The 21,546-nt window shown below is 38.2% G+C and overlaps 1 protein-coding gene across 5 annotated transcripts in view; it reads left to right on the top strand.

Annotated features, from left to right (window-relative positions):
- LOC126248238 (transcription factor 12) overlaps positions 1–21,546 on the top strand; it is a 762,281-nt gene that overhangs the window by 689,953 nt on the left and 50,782 nt on the right. For 4 of the 5 annotated variants that reach the window (XM_049949076.1, XM_049949077.1, XM_049949074.1 and 1 more), the window contains 5 exons: positions 568–831; positions 5,643–5,819; positions 6,956–7,018; positions 15,103–15,270; positions 19,834–19,960. In XM_049949076.1, the coding sequence (XP_049805033.1) occupies positions 568–831; positions 5,643–5,819; positions 6,956–7,018; positions 15,103–15,270; positions 19,834–19,960 (799 nt within the window). The remainder of the gene's footprint in view (positions 1–567; positions 832–5,642; positions 5,820–6,955; positions 7,019–15,102; positions 15,271–19,833; positions 19,961–21,546) is intronic. The other variant, XM_049949075.1, reaches the window with a different exon arrangement.

Raw genomic sequence — 21,546 nt, 5'->3', positions numbered from 1 at the left:
AGCCATTTGTTACTTTCATTCACACTCTGTTTTTGTGGTATGCTATTCATCATCAATATCTTTCAGATGTGATGCTGGATATGTCCAGTACATTGGTCATTATCTTCTTCCTGTTTCTGGTGGCACCCATCTGCCTGTCTCCCAAATGTCCAACTTGGTGCTATAATGACAAAAATTGTGCTGGTATTTTGCTGTTTTATGATTGGCTATGAACCCTGTGGTAACCAATTGGGTACTTAATACAATAAAATGTAGGAAGTTTACTATCATATCTACTCGTAGCAGTGTACGCTGTTTGTGACAGTGACACAAATGAATAGGATAGTGTGACTAGTGAACATATGATAATTGTAGTTAGTGCAAATGAACCAGAAATAAGAGTGTTTTAAGTTTGCTGTGTAAAGATGTGATACAGAAATTACCAGAACATTCCTCCAAAGGGAGTAACATAAATATTTACTTCACTTACTCAGAGGCATTAAGTAGATCAAGAGTGTAAATTATGCAGTATTTTATTTGTTTCGTTAGAAAATCTGCTTGACAAAGAATTTACTGGTGTCATTTCAGGCTTACGGAGCTATGTCGCCAGGTGGCGTTACGAGCTCTCAGCAAGATAATTCCCTCCTCGGTACTCAATCTGCCACAAGTCTTCCACCAATGTCAAGTTTTCGTGGTGGTGGAGGGCAAGGTCCAGGTCCAGGTGCTGGGACAACCCCCACCACAGCGGGCACCGCTGTGGGAGTTCCTACTTCAAGCCCTGCAACTGCTGCTCTCTATGTTAGCCCACAGCCAACTACACCAGGGGACACACTTGGCAAAGCATTGGCATCAGTAAGTAAAGATAATGGTGTTGCCTATTAATTGTGTGTATCATTTAGAATTTCATGGTGAGTTTCAAAAACTGTTCATCTGTGTCTTGCCACACAATGATATTCTGTATTTTAATGACCTCTTTCAGAATGCTGCATTCACCATAGTCTTAATTCAACTAATGTTAACGTCATAAGATGTGTGCTAGTATAAATAATATTGTTCTTATACAAGGTGTTCATTTTAACTGAAAAAAAAAATATATATATTCCACGTGGGAAAAATATATCTAAAAACAAAGATGATGTGACTTACCGAACAAAAGTGCTGGCAGGTCGATAGACACACAAACATACACACGAAATTCAAGCTTTCACAACAAACTGTTGCTTCATCAGGAAAGAGGGAAGGAGAGGGAAAGACGAAAGGATGTGGGTTTTAAGGGACAGGGTAAGGAGTCATTCTAATCGCGGGAGTGGGAAGACTTACCTTGGGGGAAAAAAGGACAGGTATACACTCGCACACACACACACATATGTGCGGTTGGATATGTGTGTGTGTGCGAGTGTATACCTGTCCTTTTTTCCCCCAAGGTAAGTCTTCCCACTCCCGGGATTAGAATGACTCCTTACCCTGTCCCTTAAAACCCACATCCTTTCGTCTTTCCCTCTCCTTCCCTCTTTCCTGTTGCGAAAGCTTGAATTTCGTGTGTATGTTTGTGTTTGTTTGTGTGTCTATCGACCTGCCAGCACTTTCGTTCGGTAAGTCAGAGGGGGACATCCAGTGATACCACAATCAACCCCCTGCCCCACCCTGTGCATGGGTGCAGGGGGGCAACTTTTAGATCTTCAATGGGAACCCCCATTTTTTATCGTAGATTTCTATTCTACAGCAAAACCTACATCCGTTTTGTCTGAAGCAGTTTCTTCATTTTGCCACACATGGCACTATAATCAGTGGAATACGAATGGGTACACAATCATAATTTACAACATGCTACTTAGTGGCCCTTGAATATCCATTAGCACATAGGACCTCACTTCTATGCCGTGTGGGGAGGACAGACCAGTATTTCATATCTTCTAATTGGAAACCCCATTCGCAACATTGTATTCCTCCAACAATTCGAACAGGGGACTACTTGATTGTTCAGACGTATTACCACCAACTTCAATACACTTAGTGATCTGTTTTTCAAATGACCGTACACAGGACAGAAGCATATCTGCGGGAATGTCAGCACATGCATTTCTGTTGCAGTTCACCATGTCTTCACGACCTGTTGACACTTGCTGGTACACCTTATCTTTTAAATATCCTCACAGAAAGAAATTCGGGGACCAAGCAGCCCAATTAATAGGGCCACCTCTGCCGACCCACTAACATGCATAAACATGGTCCGATACCTACCGTGCTTCAGTTGCATAATGTGCTGGACAACCATAGTGCTGAAACTATATATGTTGTCGAATGTCCAGGGCACTATCCTGCAGTCATACTGATAGTCCCTGTTCCAAACACGTTTGATACATGCATCCATTCAACATGCTGTCTATAAAATACGGACCAATGAGTTTGTTCCTCATGATGCCACACTATACTTTAACTGACGTAACCAGTGGGTATTGTGTACGCTCCAGTAATGCATGTTATCCTGGTTAATGCTATCATGGCTTGTGAATGCAGGCTCATCAGAAAATAGTACCTTGGCAAAGGACGTGGGGGTCATTGGCATTTGTTGACATGCCCATTCAGAAAACACAACACAGTTATGGAAATTGGTGCCATAAAGTTCTTGATGCAGTGACACGTGGTATGGCTGATACGGTGATGCAATATTATGACAGTAGCACCTACAGACATACCGGAATCGCGATACTATTGCTAGGTGCTTATCCGTGAGTTGTGGTGCACTGACACTGATACAGCTGTTTCATTAGCTTCTCCTGTAAGGTGTTTGCTTTGTTTCCTTTTGCTGGTCTATACTCTGCCATCAGGCATAAATGCTCCACAACCTTGTAAAAGAACAAATGAAAGCGAGCTTTCTCTGGAAAACGCTCGGTATACAAGGCAACAGTAGTCTCAGCATTTCTCCTGCATTCTCTGTAAATCAGGCCCATGTCAGTTTTTTTCTCCTGTGGTTGCAACACTTGTCCTCCTCTTGCACGTCTGTTCTCCAAGTTATAGGTAGGTGGGCATGCAATAAACACTGCAAAAGTATTGTAATGTTTAGAGCCCCCATCTGTACTTCGTGGCCATGGTGGCATGTCAAGTAGTCCCCTGTTCTATATGTCAGAGGAATACAACATTGCAAATGGGGTTTCCATTTAGAAGGTATGAAATGCGGGCCTGTCCTACCCTCACAGTATGGAGGTGGGGTCCCATGTGCCATTGGGTATTCGAGGACCATTGAGCAACATTTCGTAAATTACTTTTGTGTACCCATTTCTATTCCTCCAATTACAGTTCCATCTGTAGCAAAATAAAGAAAATGCTTTAGACAAAACGTATGTAGATTTTGCCGTAGAATCATAATCCACAATAAAAAATGGGGGTTCCCATTGAAGTTTTAAAATTTGCTCCTTGCCACCTGTGCTTGGAGGGGGGTGGCAGGTCAAGTGAAGTTTCGTTGGCTGTCCCCCTCCGAGGCCAAGAAATTGGAATTATAACATTTTTTAATCACACCCTGTATAGTGTTCTGTTTGGTGATTGCCACAATTGGGTGTATTTAAGGTATTATTTAATGAGTATTGTGATAGAATATGACAATTTTCTTACAAGGAGAAAAGAGAAGAGTTTTTAATAATGTAAGAAACACAAAGTCTGACTTCCTTTCTTCTGAAACGGAATATAAAATATCTCTTGGTGTTCGCATATACCGGCATGGATCTCTCCCTTTAAACTTATACTAAGAAAGCAGTGTAAGATGTTTGATGGATCGCAATTTCCCGCCTCATCCTCTCTGGTTTCTTCATTTTAATTTGTTATTTTATATTCTTTGGTCATTAAAATTGTTTGCAGATAGAACAGTCTTTCATTTGCAATTGAGCTGCCTGTAATTGATAAAGTTATTTTGAAAATGTTTTGTTGTCCAGCACAACGACATGAAATTTCAAATGGAAATCACTAGTTTTGTTCTTCACCTGACCATCTTCTGGTGCGTGAGATACATATCTTGTAGATGGCCAGTGAATACCAAACCTGGTAATTTTAATTTGTAATTGTATGCAACTATGCTGGATGGTAAACTGTTTTAAAATTGTTGCTTGTGCTTTGAAACCTTTAAGAATATCCTCGTGTCCCCACAAGACACACTAGTGTCTGAGTAATGAGTCGTTTTGTTTAAAATATGAGCTATCTTTAGTTTGTATGAGTGTGTAAGTTGGTCCCTGATGCCAGGAAACTTGGTTTCTGTTTTGGCCCATTGTTTACACATATTCAGACAAATCAATGCTGATTTTTCCATTTCAAAAGCATGACACACAATCATAACTGAATACTGCAAACATAATTATAAAAAAAGAAGACTTTCTGTGATTAATGCAAGCATTGGACATGAAAGTACTTAGATTTCCCAGAGACAAAGATGGTTTTTTTCAGATTGTGCACTAATTTTACAGGAATGACAGTTTACATACATGCACATCCTCTTTTTTTCTGATTTGTACATAATGGGAATCAAAGTTATGAGTTGGACTGGGTACTTCAGTTGTTACAAAGATCTAGAAATGTTTGTAAATGGCTGTTACCCATGCTGCAGTCAAATATCAGTAGGTTTATGATGATGAGTGATGGTGAGGAATTAAGCTGCTGTATGTGCAATAATGTTAGGAGCCCTCCCGTGTCTGCCTGTTCTGGTAAGCATAGCTTTGATGTGTGTTCTGCAGTGATATGTGATACGCAGCATTGCTGCCAAAGAGTGCGTGCAGAGGGACATTGGCAGGAGTGCACATCTATGTATCATCTTAATGAAGTAACTTTACATTGTACAATGTGGACTTTATGTGGCAAGTTTAATAATTTTTTAATGTTAACTGAAGTAAAAAAATATGTTCCATCCTCTACTTCACACTCTTAGATGCCATTTTTTTCACATTCTGAAGTTAGCCTCTGTTCTTCCCCAGCATATAAGCTATCTCTGTACCAGATTTCATGAATATTGATTGATCGGTTTAGTCATGAAAACATAACATGTAATTTCACATGTAATAATATTCATATGGATTAATCATGTTGATAACTGTATAAGTATTGTATTCATTACATTGAATTGTGTTGTGTAGAATGTAGCAATTAGTTAAAGCATTTTCACAAATATGATACAGTTCAAACACCAAAGAGTAAACATAAAATTACCTTCCTTTAGGAAACTAAAATGTGATTGACAGTGATACAACTTTCAAAATGGTAAAAAGCAGTGATCAGTCGTCATTTCTGTTCTAGCTTTATTGTAGCAGAACTCTGGATCTGCCGTAATAAAGCTAGAATGGAAATGAGGGTGTTGCTACTCTGTACCATTTTGAAAGAGTAAACAGCTTTCTCAGAGAGTAAATATGTTCCCTCGCATCCCAGTATATTATGATATCTTTTTTCGGTGATCTGATTTGGATGAAATAAAACTTATATGTTATCCCAAGCTGTGCTCAAGTTACTTGTGAAAAGGCCATGAAAATTTGTCTAGTAGTTTTTGAGATTAGCATATTCAGACAAAAAGACTGCCACAGTGGTTTTACAGTGTTACTGTATGTATAGATTAGTTCGGCAAAAATCGCATGCAACAAAACCATTGTTACGTAGATTATAATACAGTGTGTGGTTTCATTGTTTTGCAGATATATCCCACAGACCAAAGTGTGAGCAGTTACAGTTCAAATCCCTCAACACCTGTTAGCTCACCTCCTCCACTAACAGGGGGTAGTGGTGGTCAGGCGTGGCCTCCAAGTAATGCTGGTCCTCACCCCAGCACTCCCACATCACCACATTATGCAGCAGATCGCACTTTACATATGGTTGGTACTGCTGGCACTGATATATCTGAAAATAAAATTAATAGATGTTTCATGTTTGTCTCAGGTTTTACTATTTGAAACTGGAGGCCAACTGTTTTATGAAGTAATCTTACCAGAGAGAGCAAATATTTCGGGTCAAAAGTGGTAGGACTTGTGTTGCATGGTGATTTCAGAAATATTTAATATCTACCAGAATTTGAGAGCTTTCACATTAAATGCCTGAGTTATCAGCATATTAATTGGTATTAATTCTCAGCTACATTAGAGTACAAAGCATGGTCATACTTTTCAAGTATTAAAAGTTTGCTGCATGGTCTGAATTTTAACTTGGTCATGCTGTGTAGCTAATGTAGACATAAATAGTGTGTAAAGTGATCAAATTGATATTTATTTGTTTTCATTTACTAAAGGACTGAATCAAATTTTGGGTTTTAGCATTCATCTCACAAAACGTGCATAATAACATTATATTTTTTACATGTTGTGCATATTTTATTTGCTCCATTTTAAAACGTAAACATTAGATTGTTAACCCCTGCCAATAAGTAATCAGTTTACATTAGCCTTAATTTGAAAATTGCATGTTTATTGTGGCATCTTCACATCTTTCGCATATAAGCTTGTTTGTCAATCTCATGATACTGATTTTTTATGCACCTTGATGTATCAGACAAGAGTAATTTCTTCTTTTCCATATATATTCTGTTACTTTTTTTCTGACCACCATCAGCACTTGTGTTGCACCTATATGTGCTAAATACATGTAACTTACCATTTCTCCATTTCTTATCTACATGTTATCATCATTACCTTCACTGTTTTTTTTCTTTTATTGAATTTTAGTTTAAATGAATCTGTAAGTGTGGTTAATAAAAGTTCACTACTTCTAATTGATGCAGTGTCTCTTTAATTTTCTTTTATCAGTACTTTGCTGTGGAGTAACTGAAGGCTAATTCTTTTTTATGTTCATAATGTTGTTATCATAAGGCATTTCAGGAGCTAATTATTTAGTTGTATTTCATTTGATTTATGCATGGTTTGTAATGCCTGTGTTTGTTTTATTTTTATTTTCCCCCTGACCATTCATTCATTCCTGTCGTGTGAAACATTACTCCACCGTTTGTTGGTGATTGAAGCAGGCTGCCCCTGAACAACAGAGGCTAGATGCAGCAATAGGTTTTCTTCGAGACCATGCTGAGGTAAGATTGTGCAAATAATTGCCCTGATTAAATTAATTCTAGTGTCATGTAGCATACTCCTAAGTTTCACTAGTTCCTCCACTGACTAATTGTAGCCACTGACTATTTTATAGGAGAACAGATGTATATGGTAACAAACTTGTGCGGTATAAAAACGTCTATAGTGGTCATCACTAAACTAGGCAGGCTGAGGTCATTCCACCTATTTACAGCATTGCCAGTTAGTGATTATTTCAGATGTTAGAAAAATTAAAAAAAAAATTATCTCATTTTAGTCAAGAATATGATGGAATACTTTCCAAAAAAATTCTCGCCATTTGTTATGAAATAAACTGATGTTACTAGCAATTTTTGAGAAAATTACTTTTTTTCACGTCAACATGTGGAAAAGCCAGATGCTCTAATACATTTTGACTGTAAAAATATGTGAATATTCTCAAAGTTTATAGATGTATCTAATACTCTTTTTATTATGAAAATGTAGAAGTATTTCAAGATAAAAAAGTGAAATACTGGTGAGTTGTGAAATTGTTTTACCTGTTTAGTGCAAAATGTTGTCACTGATAAATTTGTGTTTCGTTAGACCTCGTAGAAACTTCCTAAAAGTTTTTTTTTAAGAATATTATAAAATTAATTTTGGCAACAATTGAGTCACAATTATTTCCCCATTACACATACACACGTGATTTTGTTTCCAAGAGACTCCATAAGTGACAGCCAGTATACTGCCACCAGAATTCTTGTTCTGACAGTTTACCCTAACATCATAGAGAATATTTCCAACTTCACAAAAAGACTATAGTCACATCTGTTACAAAGTCTTCGTTATTGAACCCATCACCCAAAACACTGATATACACTATGCAAAAGCATTCAAGGATTTATAGTATTTTAGAAGTACAGTAGGATAAACATGAAGAATGAACATAACTCTACAGATAATGTGTGAAGTGAGACATTAGCAGATGATTCAGTGACTATTTACCAGTTTGCTATAAATGCTATTGAATCTTGAAGTTTCAGACTTAAAAACACTTTGTAGCATGTGGAAACTATCCACTATACAGCCTACAAAGAAAAAGAACTTGCAGTGAGGTAGCGATATTATTAGCTTGGCTGATCAAGAGCATTTAAATGCTGAATGTTGTTTAATATCTTATATGCCCCTAATTTTTACAATATCTGATTGTGATTCAAGTTCACTATCAGTCATATTCAAGTTTGTTCCACTATAGCATCCCTAAAGCACTGCTTTACATAGTGTTTTTCCCACATCTCTTCCACATGTACACATTTAGCCACATCACCTTTTGTAACAAAATCCAGATCTTCACTTGTAAGGCATTCAGCATCAACAAGCTTGAAAGTTGTTCCTTTTTGCTATATCCCATTTAACTTGAGCCCATATTAACACATTAGGGTTATACTGCCTTGATGTGGCAGAAGTTACACAAATTCATGTCCCATTCCCTTTGCAATGTTGTCCAGTTTTTAATACTTCTTCACACTTCTTATTTCTTGCTCTGATAGAAGTTCATCCCTAGTTCAACCAGAAGAAAACTGAACACCTTTCTTGTGAAGCCAGTTATGCTATCTGCTTCTTGCCAGTTCAGAAATGGTGGTTTGTCATCTTGCATCATCCATTACAAAAGTGCTGACTTCTTACAGTGAGCTCAGATTAATGGACAGATTCATGAAAACCATGCCATTCATTTCCTAATGGTAATCAGATTTAACAGAAATTTTAAAGCCATGGAGTACATATTAATCGTGCCCCTTATATAAAAGCAGCAATTGCAGATCCAGCATTAACCATAAAGTGCCAGTCACATCAACCTATAGATATGTCCAGACCATCATTTCCCATGGTGTAATGTCAGATATATTTGTTTCATATGGTTTTTGTAAAACACAAATGTCATTCAGATAAACCACAAGCCTATTCCACACCATGTGCAATAAATGCATAGCTCGCAAAAATGTAACTTCACAAGGCCATGTGCTTCTCCTGTCAATTTTTGTCCTTGGGCAAATTAATGTTCCATCTAGATTCTTTGTCATTAGCAATTTTGCTGAAAAAATTTAAGACATTAGGTATTATGTATTTAACCCACTTTCTAATGTCCATTTGATTTCGGCATGCATGAAGAAGATGCAGGCATTGTGACTTTGCTATGCACAGAGTGTTGCTCTTTAGTATCACTCATAATTTTCTGTGAAGCAGAACAAGCTCATGGTACAAAGTGATACCAGCAGTATGCAAGTATAAAATTGTAATGACTGATTGGCCAGTACCTGAAACAGCAATCTTGAAATACCAGGGGCAAGGTGGAGTGAGACATAAAGAGCTGAAATGTGTGTCCTTGAACCACCAGGTTTTGTGATGAGGGCTATAGTGACAATGATACTATTACAGAAACAAAAGCAATAAGGTTATCAAGGACACTAAGAGAATATTTGTGTTTGATCAAACTTATAGCCAGTCACTAACAATCTACTAAAAAGACAAATTGAGAACATTCAGTTGAGAGCAATTGGCATTAAGGCTGATGTTACAAACCATTGTTTACATTATGTGTACCAAGTGAAGTAATATCGGATGGGATGGACAAATGCTACCTTTTGGAATATATTGTGAAAACAGGCTATTACACTTTTGCTACATAAGAGACTGTAGAAAAAGTGATAGAGAAAACTTGATAGTAATTCATGCATTAGCGAGAAAGGTTATTCATGAAACCTACAGTAATTTGCACAGGCAGGAAAAATCTGTCAGAAAAACCTTGGAAGTTCTGGTCATATACAGCTTGTTCAGAAATCCCCGTTACAAACTTTTAGGACTTATTGAGGGGCGTGAGTACTAATTTTGAATAGGAACCCATGTCAGGAAAGTATTGTTTCTGTTCTGTGACTGTTTTAATTCATATGTTTAACTTGTCTAATTCTGTTTGAGGAATTGAATTAGGCATGTCACAGTATAATTATTAGGTTACAATTCGAAAGGAAACATTACAAAACATACAATTATCACTTAAGCACATTTGTTTGTGTTAACACTTTAACATTATGTGTTTACATCATTCCAGAACAAAAGGAACCCAGCATACTGTGTGTACCGAACAGTAATGATGCATTAAAATAGCAGCTCTATGTGGGAACCACCAGCATTATTACAGTCATTGTACCTATGAAGCATGTTCTGGTGTACACTTTCCATCCCACCTGGTCTCTCTTCAGTTTCTCGAGCAGCAGCCAGAACTTGTGCCCACAGATTTTCCTTTGTCTCTGCAGGAGTCTTTTAAATTAAGCTTTGCATATGACCCCACAAGAAGAAGTCCATAGGAGATAAAGCCAGCGATCGCAGTGGCCATGTAAGTTGGACCACCTCATCTTATCCATCTTTCACCATATAGTCTGTTGGGATGCCTCCAAACCACCCTTGAGAAGTAAGGATGTGCACCATCATGCTGAAACCGTATTTCCTGACAGACAGTGGGACACCTTCCAAGAGTGGGCCCAATATGTTTTGTAGGAATATCAAGTATGCAGGATCTGTTAGCTTGAGGAGAAGGAGGTATGGCCCAGCCACATGACCGCTCAGAAAACCTGCCCACATGTTAATACCAAACCGGTGCTGAAATGCCTGAACATGTATGGCTGTTTTGTGAATTTAGAACACAATTCGTAGTGAACTTAAATTCATCTGTGAACAGAACTTGACATGGAAACAGGGGTGTGTCAATGCAGCGGTGCAGGAACCACATACAGTACTCCATGCATTGAGGAAAATTAGGTGGACACATAATGTGTGTACCCTTTGTAAGTTGTATGGATGTAGTTGTTGCTCATGCAGAACATCCCAGATGATACTGTGAGTAACATTCACTGCACATGCTATTCAAGTACTCATTGATGGATTCACTTCAATGCAATGCAGTACATCTTCTTCAAATTCAGACATGCAGCATTGCTGTGGGGCACTACAGTCCTGCCTCCTTACAGTGAAGGTACCTGTTTCTCGGAGCCGCTGCATAACTTGGGCAAAAAGTTTGTGCGATGGTGTGTTACATTGCGGAAAATGTTCATGATACAACTGACTAGCAACTCTTCCATTACCTTAAGCTTTTCCATACACAAGAAGCATGTGTGTGTCTTCTGATAATGTGTACTGAACTGTGTTTACTGTATCGGAGATGCACAGGCATTGAATACATCTCGCATCAAGGCAGACATTAAGTGACATCACGTGACCATCTGATGTAGTACAGGTCATCCTATCTACCCTATTGCATATCAGGACAAACAACTCATGAAACATGTTTCTTTCCATCATCAGACATGAACGTAATTACACATCTAAACTAAAACCATCGTAGAATGGAAATGATACATTTCTGGACATTGGTTCCTAGTCAAAGTATTATGTACCTGCTCCCTTTCACAAGCCCTAGAAATTTGTAATGGGAATTTCCGAACACCTTGTATAGAGTTAATGTTCCACTTGATATCTTGTGGATCAGTCTGGTGTTGAAATTGAAGACAACAGAAAGAAAGCAGGATTATTAAATTCAGCCAATAAAAATGTATTTATGCATGGTGGATACATATGGGTGTTTTGCGACCCCCCCTTGCAGGGCCCCCACATTGCCACCCACGATGCCCCCACCAGTCAGTCCGCATGCTATTTGTTCTTTCTTTCATCAGTTGACTCGACTGAATCAAGTTATTGAGTAGTTGTACTTTCCTATGTAGCACGCATGCCTACGTCATCGTATTTCATACATTTGTGTCGGGCATTTAGGGATTGACTTAATGGCTTAGCTCTGTTGAACACTCACCCTGACATTGATTGTCCTATTGACGATTTAAATAACCAATTTACCAGTAATAATAGGCACATAGAATTCATCATTTAAGGAAGAGAACCACAATTGCAACTTTTTTATATCATAAGATGTCATTGTCTTGTATATGTGTATTATTAGTTTAAATATTACTCTCTTACACTTTGCATGTGTTGATTATTTTTTATTATGGTAAAAGTAAAGGTAGCTCAAGATTCCTTTAGCACCCCCTCCTTGAGGTTCTTCTGTATCCGCCACTGGGATACTACCATACTAATGTCTGACTGCCAGATGGACACACACATGAGAGATAGCGGAATAAGCACCAGTAGCATTGGAAAAACAATCAAGACTACTCAAAGCAAATGAGACACTAGGCCTCACAGAACTCCAGTTAGATTCGCCATTGAATAAACTGTGGAATTTGCTTCTTTTCTAGCTCATATTTATGGAGAATGTTGCATAGTGAATAGTCTCATATGGTTGGAAAAGATCGCAGATCGCTCTTGTATGCAAAAAGAGGAAAAGATTGGATACACAAAATTGTATATCAGAATTACTGACATCCATTTGTTGCAGGCTGCTGGAGCATATTCATGAGGGGGGGGGGGGGACTTCTCTCAATGAGTTGGCAGGAATTCAGAAAAAAAAACCACTTGAGAAAAATGACTTGCTTTATTCATAAATGATATCATGAAAACAGTAGCTGCAAGTAAACAGGTACATTCCATGTTCCTGTATGGCTAAAAGGTGCTCAACAGTGTACCACATCATTGAGTACTAACCGAGATACAGGTATATGAAATATCTTTGCAGATACGAGATTGTCTCGATGACTGTTTTACTAACAGAACTCAGTGTGGTGAATGTACATGAAAGTAACATTGGGTGTGCCCCATAAAACCATAATATGACTCCTCGCGTTCTCAAAATTCATATGTGATTTGTCAGATGGGATCAGTGGCACTATAGACCATTGACTGGTTAATGCTGTTCTATACAGGAAAGTACTGTTGTTGGATGAGCATAAGCAAATGCTCAAAATTGTAATGAATGACAACTCTATCTAAATGTGGATGAACACAAGATAATGCCTATAACAAAGAGAAAGTACCTAATAATGTCTGATTACAAGAATGGTGGTGGACATTTGGAGTGCTTCACATCATTTTAAGTACTAGTGGTAATGCTATGAAGTGACATGAAATGGAATGAGCACTAAAAATCTGTAATAGGAAAGGGGGAATTGAAAACTTAGATTTGTTGGAAGGCTTGTGGAAGGCACAGTACATCCATAAAAGAAATTGTACACAACACGTTGGTGCAGCCTATTCCAGAACAATGTTCCAGTGTTTGGAGTCCTTATCAAATAGGCAAGACAGCGAACATTGAATGAATTCATTGATGCATTACTTGGGTTGTAACAGGTTGGTTTAGCCCATTTGAAAATGCAACGTGGGTGCTCAGCGAAATAAAACAGGAATCCTTAGAGAAAAAGTGAGATGGTTGTTGTAAACACATTTGGCTAAATTGTGGGAATATTTGAGAACTACTGTGCAGTCATTCTGCTGCCACCATTGTGTATCTCATGTAGAGATCATCGGAATAAAATAAGAGAGATTAGGGTACAAATAGGGATACACAGAGAGTTATTGTTTCCTTGCACAATAGGAAAATGGAGTAGTTTAGAAAATTGCTAAAATTTCTGTGACATAGCCCCCCCCCCCCCCCCTGCCATGCATTGTACAGCAGGTTGTTGAGTATAATTTAGATGTAGTAGACTATGTGGTGGGCAATTCCCTTGTTCTCTCATTTTGATGTTTGAGTGGTTTTTGTCATTAAAATGTTGAAATTGTACTGAAATAGTACACACTTGTTACTTTTTTCAGACTTACCAACAGAAACACTGAAAAATGAAGGAAAACATTAGTGGTTTACACTCTGTCTGATAGATACCTTTAAACCTTCTTAATTTTTCCTTTTGAGTAAGACATCAGTGGATGAAAGACTCATACACTCACTGAGACTAAAAAAGTGAGACAAAAATTATGATGTAACCAATTAGCAGTCTTAGAAGTAAATATGATACCTATGGGTTTGAAGTCTGAAATCAGTAATGAAGGTTAGAGTGATGGTAAAAATAGTAGGAGAAATATAATTTAATTCAGAATGAAAGAGACCCAAAGTATTTCAGTATGAGACATCTGACTTTGGTGTGGTTTTCTTGTTTGCTTTAAGTACCATTTCGTTTCTTCAGTTTCTTTCTTTTTTCTTCTTTCACCTTGTATTTTTATTTTTATTAATTTTGAATACTTACAGATGTGATGTGTGCTTCTGCAAAGAAAGGGTGGGAAATAACAGAAAAACGGCAAAATATGTATGACTTGATTGCCTCTCAAAGCTACTTGGAGATTTGATATCGTCTCAGTTTCATTAGGCTCCTGCTTTGTCACCATACTGCTCAATATACAAGTAATTTGTCCATAAAAATGAGTGCCAGAACCAAACTATGTCAAAATAGATAAAAATTCTACAAAGAAGTCGGTAACAGTTAGGGCTCACAAAAATTGTCAGAAATTGATTGGTTGACCTTGTAAGGACTCATACACAAATGAGACACAACAGGGCAAGATGAATGGTAAATAACAGTAATTGCTTCATCATTATTATTATTATTATCATTGTCAAAACACTTATGATTATTGTTTAGAGATTTACTGTTATTTAATCGAAATCTCCAGTGTAATGAGCAGAGGTGCAATAGATCATTGACTAGGCAATTTTTTTGAGGATTCCACTCATCATATGAAGATATGATAGATGTCCAAATAATATATGTACTATGTTAATTATGTGTGGAACCTTTGTCAGCTGAAGACTGTTTTTTGGTAGGTTCATGATGGCATTTCAAAGAATTTAGCAGGCAGCAAAAGACTGTTAGTAACACTGGTAAACCTACATATTGTCTTCTAATTTATATGGTTGGGTGAATTATATGTTTAGGTGTATGGGCACTACAGAGACATATGTGTTATTACAGTTTTTTTTATTTTCATTTATTTATTTATTTATTTATTTTTTACAACTTGCTGTCAAAATGATAAGTGCCAGAAATACATTTAACAAGGTGAATATTGTTTGCATTCAGAGGAAATGTTGCTTAAGTAGTTGTGTGTTACGTTGTCATGTTGGATTGAAGCTTTTTATTCCTCAGGGAAACCTATTTGTTTGATTGTGCAGGGCACACGGATGGAGGAGAGATTAGATGATGCGATTAATGTACTTCGCAACCATGCAGAGAGCCAAGCTTTGGGGCTGCATGCTGTTGCATCATCTACATTGCAGACACATTCCAATGGACTACTTAGTTCTTATCATCACACCCAGGCAGCTATTGAGTCACATCTGGTAAGTTATAAAAGTTATTTGGGTGATGTATATTTTCAGACTTCTCTGAGTCGTCTGTTTCAGCTTTCATCCCTAGAATGAAATATTCTGCAGATGCTGATATGTAACTTGGTTTCTTTTAGTTTTTCTATTTGTGTCACTTTTTGTTCCCTACACATTAATCTGAATTTTCACATTTTCTATTTTTATCATTTTAGTGAGTAAAACACTCATTCATTTCATCATTACTGAATATTGTGAGAAGCTAAATGGACATCTGTAAGTCCTTATCCATTAGACCACTATTTATACATCTTCTTCCCACTACTTTCAAATGTGCATACCCCTCAGTGAGATTATGCAGAATAAGGGAGTGGTCAGTCTTCTGCAGGGTAAAATTCTCATTTTTGTCAGCACCTCATGGCCTTTGGTTAGCATCGCTGACTATTGATTGTGGGGTACTGGATTGACTTACTTTAAGTGATCAGGCCCAGATGACCGCATGGTGTCACAATTAGGGCTTCCAACCACATTCTGCCCTCTGCTACATGTCTCCAATTCTCCAAGATGTTCAAATGTGTGTGAAATCTTATGGAACTTAACTGCTAATGTTATCAGTCCTCTAAGCTTACACACTACTTAACCTAAATTATCCTAAGGACAAACACACACATCCATACCTGAGGGAGGACTCAAACCTCTGCCGGGATCAGCCGCACAGTCCATGACTGCAGTACCTTAGACCACTCAGCTATTCCCGCATGGCTTCTCCAAGTTTCCCAGCTGCATCAAGTGTTTTCTTTCTCCACCCATCCATTGCTTCCTAGGTCTTACCAATAGTTTTCTGCCTGATGAGATCCACTTAGTTGAACCTTTAGGCCAACTCATTTCTGTCTATCTTGTAGTGTGTCCAGCCTATTGGAGTGGATTTCTTTTCATAGCTTCAACGATTGAATGGGGATTTTTCTCTTCTCAGGAATGGGTATATGTTGTTCTCACCATCACAGACATGTAAGTTGCCAAAATGGCATCAAATAAGAAGACTTGCAGAAGGCCGCTGAAAAATCCCAGATGGGGCCTCCCAGCCAAATGCACCACATGCACATTTCATTTTTAGTTCTCATGTTTGAATTTTTTGAGAATGTCTGTGTGTAGAGTTGTGAATACATGGTCTGTATACTGTTAGTTTGAAGTCAGTCAGCTAGGAGTAAAGTAAATTATTGGGAACATGGTAAATACCAATTACATTGAAAGGTTGAAAATCAGAGAGATATGTGTCCATATCCCATTCATAACTTACGCCAAGTATTATTATTTTTAAAAATTATTTTATGATAACAGGTTACCATCACTTCTGCTCATTGCTTCTAAGCCATCTCTTTTTCATGCAAATAATTTCTTTCTGAATAACTGTTTTCATGAATTTGTTATTAACTTTTCCTTTTTGTGAATACCAGTACTTTAAAGCAAATCATCTTTATCCCTTACTTTAAAATTTTCTACTTTCAGGTTACAGTTCACAATAATTTCTTTGTTGTCCATGCATACTACTGATAGACTGACAAACACAGAGCATGGGAAAATGAAAAGGATGAGAGAAAGTAAAAGGTGAAAATTATAGGGCAGAAGGATCGAGAGCAACCCTTAGCACCAGGAACTGAGTAAATAGAGTGTTTGGGATGGAATATCAACACTTATGAAAAGGATAGATTTTTAATCCCCTTAAAGATGACCCATTATGTTGCAGACAGGCATAAGAAAATGACTCTTTAAGTTCTGAGCTTTCAGCTAAAGCTTTCTTCAGAAAAGAAAAGAAAACACACACATGACCACTATCTCTGGGTGAACTGCAACTGTTGTATTGAATGAAAGCAGCAATGTTGGAGTGGGTTAGGGAAGGGGGAGGGTTAGGGTACAGTTGGGGAGGGAAGAGTGCTGTCTGATAGAATGTGGCAGGACAAGCCTGTCAGGAGCAGTGCTGGGAGGCTGTGGGTGGGGAGGGGTGGAGCAACGGAGTGGAAAAGGAGAGGAGCAGAGAGGGGAAAAGACTTGTGGATATATGGCAGAAGGGGCACACAATGATGGTGAGGGGACGTGAATTGGCAGGAAGTGATAGAGGGGGCAGAAATTGTTGGGTGTAAGACATGGCGATAGTAGGTTATTGTAAGTCGAGACCAGGAAAATTCTTGGAGCAGAGAATGTGTTGTCAAGATAACTCCGATCTGTGAAGTTCAGATAAACTGGTGATGGATGAGAGAATACAGATAGACTGGTTTATGAAGCAACCATTGAAATCAAGTATGTTATGTGCAGCTACTTGTTGTGCTATGGGGTGGTCCACTTTGCCCTTGGCCACAGTTTGGCTGTGGCCATTCATTCTAGTGGATAGCTGATTGATAGTCAAACCAATATAAAAAGCAGTGCAATGATAACAGCAGAGGTGATATATGACGTGCTGCTTTCACAGGTGTCCTGGCCCCTGATGTACTGGGAAGAGCCTGTGACTGGACTGGAATAGGAAGTGCTGGGTGGCCGCATTAGGCAGGTCATCCACCTGGATCTCCCCCAGGGGTAGACTGGGGTGTGGTGGGTGATGGACCATGACATTAGGAGGGGTGGAAAGAATCTTGTGATTGTTGCTCCCCATTTCATGACATGATGATAGAAAATCAAAGCCCTGATGTAGGATGTGGTTCAATTGCTCAAGTTGGGTGTGGTATTGGCTGATGTAGGGGTGTTCCTTTGTAGCTGGGTCTTGGTGGCAGGAGGAGGATTGAGGGTGCGTGAGGATATGGAATGGGAAATCTGTTTGCAGTCAAGATCTGGTGGATAGTGCCTGTCTGTGAAGGCCTTCCTGATACCTTCAGCATAATGGGCAAAGGAGTTCTTGTCACTGCAGGTACGCTGTCCCTGGGTGGCCAGGAAATTATTGCAGACTCAACCTACAAGAACCTACTGTCCTGACACCTTCCAACCAACTATTTCCACCCCCTCTGTTCCATCACCTCCTCCTAATTCACATCCCCTCATCCTCATTGTGTGCTGCTCTCTACCACTCACCCACTGGTCTTCTCCCCTCTCTGCTCCCCCCCCCCCCCCTCTCCAACCCTGTCACGACCTCGCAACTCTGTGCCTGACAGATTTGTCTCCTGCTGCTTTATAGCCCCTACTTGCTCCACCAGACAGCACTCTTCTCTCCCCCAATCCATATCCTGTCCCTCCCCCTTCCATGCCCCACTAAAGATTGCTGCTTTCATTCAACAGAACAGTTGCAGTCCAGGCAGAACTGTCAGAGATACTGGGGATGTGTGTGTCAGATGTGCCTGCTAGCATGAGTGTGTGTTTTCCTTTATTTTCTGAAGAAAGCTTTGGCTGAAAGATCAGTGTGTAACAGTCTTTTCGTTGTTTCTGTCTGCAACTAAATGTATCATCTTCATAGTTAATAGCAGTATATCCTTTTCACAACTGTAAATAGAATGTTTCCATTTTTACACTTTCCTGAATACTATTTTATATTTCAGTAGGTGCGGTCATTTTGGATTTCATCAACAAAAACTTTATATTATGAGACTGTGGTCTTTGTCTTTCCTTCGGTCAATGAATATGCTATATCATACACTTTTTGCTCTGACATATTTCTGTTTTCTTCTCTCTCTGTCCCTCCCTCCCTAGCCTTTTTTGCCTGCCTCTTTCTCAAAATGTTTGATTTCCTTCCAAGTCATCTACATTGAAAACAATACATATTTCTAAATACTGTCCCAAGAAGCATATTTGTGAATGATATATTTCTAATTACTATCACTTCATCAAGGATACAGATAACATTAAAAGAAAGGCATTTTTAAATGCTTAACTTAACCAATGCTTCTTATTATACATTGGCTGGTTTTCACATGCCACATATTTTGTGCTTGGGGTGTGTTTGGTGTTGGATAGTTCTGTTTATGTCATCACACTTAAATGTAGCTCAGATCCTCATTATCCAGTAAGATCTGATCCATGTGATAATGATATTTTATTTTATATACAGTGGAGAATATATTCTCACTAGAATACACTGTGTATCACACTGGCTTATTTTTCATAGATGTTGTAAATTTGACAGATGTTGCTGCCAATTTATGATAACACCTGTGAAAAATAAGCCAGCAGTGATACAAAGTGTATTCCAATGAGAACACTGTATATAAAATAAAATAATGTTGTTACATGAATCAGATCATGCTGGATAAAGCTAAATTTAAGTGTGATGACATAATTAGAACAGTCCACGCCAAACATATCTCAAATGCAACTGGCAAATCCTGAAACTTGTAAGCCAGTAAATAATTATCAGCTGTGGTGTTAAACATTTAAAAATGCCTTTTCTTCAATATTTGACAACTGCAAGACACAATGTACTGAAAACCTTTGTACTGATAATACACTCAAATATGTAGTGAAGTAACTAATAGTGCTGTTGGTCATGTTTATCAACACTATAAACTTTTTATATCTCTGTGACATTTATATGGTGATGATTAATTTATGTCTGTGGAAATGTTCCTGAACTTGATCTCTTTATTGTTTAAATTTTAATTTCAGCCCAGTCCTCACCCAGGCACTCCAGGATCAACAGTTGGTGCAACTCAGAGCTCGTATCCTGGTCTTGCACCTACACCTGACACAGATGGACCAATTAAAATAGAAAGGCTGTCTGGAGCAACATCCAGTAAGTATTAGATGTAAAGTATAATTGATGGACATTAAATTCATGCATTTGTACAGGGTGATCAGTCCTTAATGCAACTGCCTGGCATACTTTTTTTTGCCCTGTTGGCAGAAGTGCTGGTGGGGAGTGCGTTTCTCCTCTGCTGTGATGAGGCATTTATGTAGAGTTGTGGAGCAGGTTACACATGTTCATTTAGGCAACAGAATAAAATTTTTCGATTGTAAGAGTTTCAAGTGAAATACAAGTATTTTATTCACCGAAGGGTATTCATATATGATTCATAGAAGCATACAGAATTGGCTCATGTCATAAGGAAATTATTTCAGGAGGAATTTCATGATGTTTAAGCAAGTAATCAGACTACAGTTCATTGACTGGTAAATAAGTTTTGTGAAACGGGAAGTGCTCTTGACAGGAAACATAATAAATCACATAAAGTACTCACAGAAGAAACTCTCAATAACACTGGTATTGCTCTGGAGAAGTCATCTAGAAAATCAGTTAGACGCCTTTCTCAGCAAATGGGAATTTCCTATGGCTGTGTTCAAATGGCTACAAAGTTACTGGAGTTACAGCCCTATAAACTAATTACAGTGCAATAACTTAAACTGGGTGACCCTGCAAAAATTTTGCAGTTTTGTGAATGGATTTTGAATAGGGCGCATGATGAAGAGATCGACCATTACCTAACTTCCTTATCAGATAAATCATGGGTCCACATTAGTGGATATGTTAATTCACAAAATAACCGTTACTGTAGTTCTGAAAAGCCTAACATAATGCATGAAGCACATCTGCATGATCAAAAAATTGGAGTGTGGTGCACTATTAGCAGTGAGAGAATAAGAGGCCCTATTTTTTCCCAAGAAACAGTTAACAGCAAAAGATATGTGGAAAGCATTTTGTTGCCTTTTTTTTGGCCTATTAACTGAGAGAAAATGTGCTTTTGTGACCTTGTAGCAGGACTCTGTGATGGCACATACAGCCAGTTCCTTATGCAGGAAATTCATGACATGTTGAATTATACAACATATGGCCTCCACATCCCTGTGATTTTTATCTCTGAGGGGCATTAAAAGATGAAGTATACAAATCAAATGTACACCCTTTAGATGAATTTAAAACTACCATTTGTCAAGAAATTGCTGTCATTTATCAGAGGAAACTGCAGAGTGTAATGAGCAATTTGCTAAGCAGGTGTCAGAAACACTTGAACAACCAAGGGAGGCAGTTCCAGCAACTCCTTGCTTAATAAACAGGAGTAATTCACTTTTGTTTTTAAGTGTTTATGTTCTGTAACAGCCGGTCTTGCCTGCCAGCTGCATACCACAAAAGCGGTTGGGTAAACGATTGATCACCCTGTATAATATGCAAAAAATACAAATTTCAATGAGTACAATGTACAAAGGAAACAAAAGGGAGAGACAATGGTACTTGGAGAATGATATAACTGTTGATGATACCCATAATGTTACTGTCCTCTGGAGGTTTATTTTTTGCAGCCCATGATTAAATTAATCAGTAAATTATTTCTACTGTCACACTAATTAATTCAGTCTCAATGGTTTCAGTTAAACACTCTAAAC

Source organism: Schistocerca nitens, chromosome 3 (genome assembly GCF_023898315.1).
Source record: "Schistocerca nitens isolate TAMUIC-IGC-003100 chromosome 3, iqSchNite1.1, whole genome shotgun sequence".
NCBI lineage: Eukaryota > Metazoa > Arthropoda > Insecta > Orthoptera > Acrididae > Schistocerca > Schistocerca nitens.
Note: the sequence above shows the minus strand (reverse complement) of the source record. Positions and strands in the feature narration are given on the sequence as shown.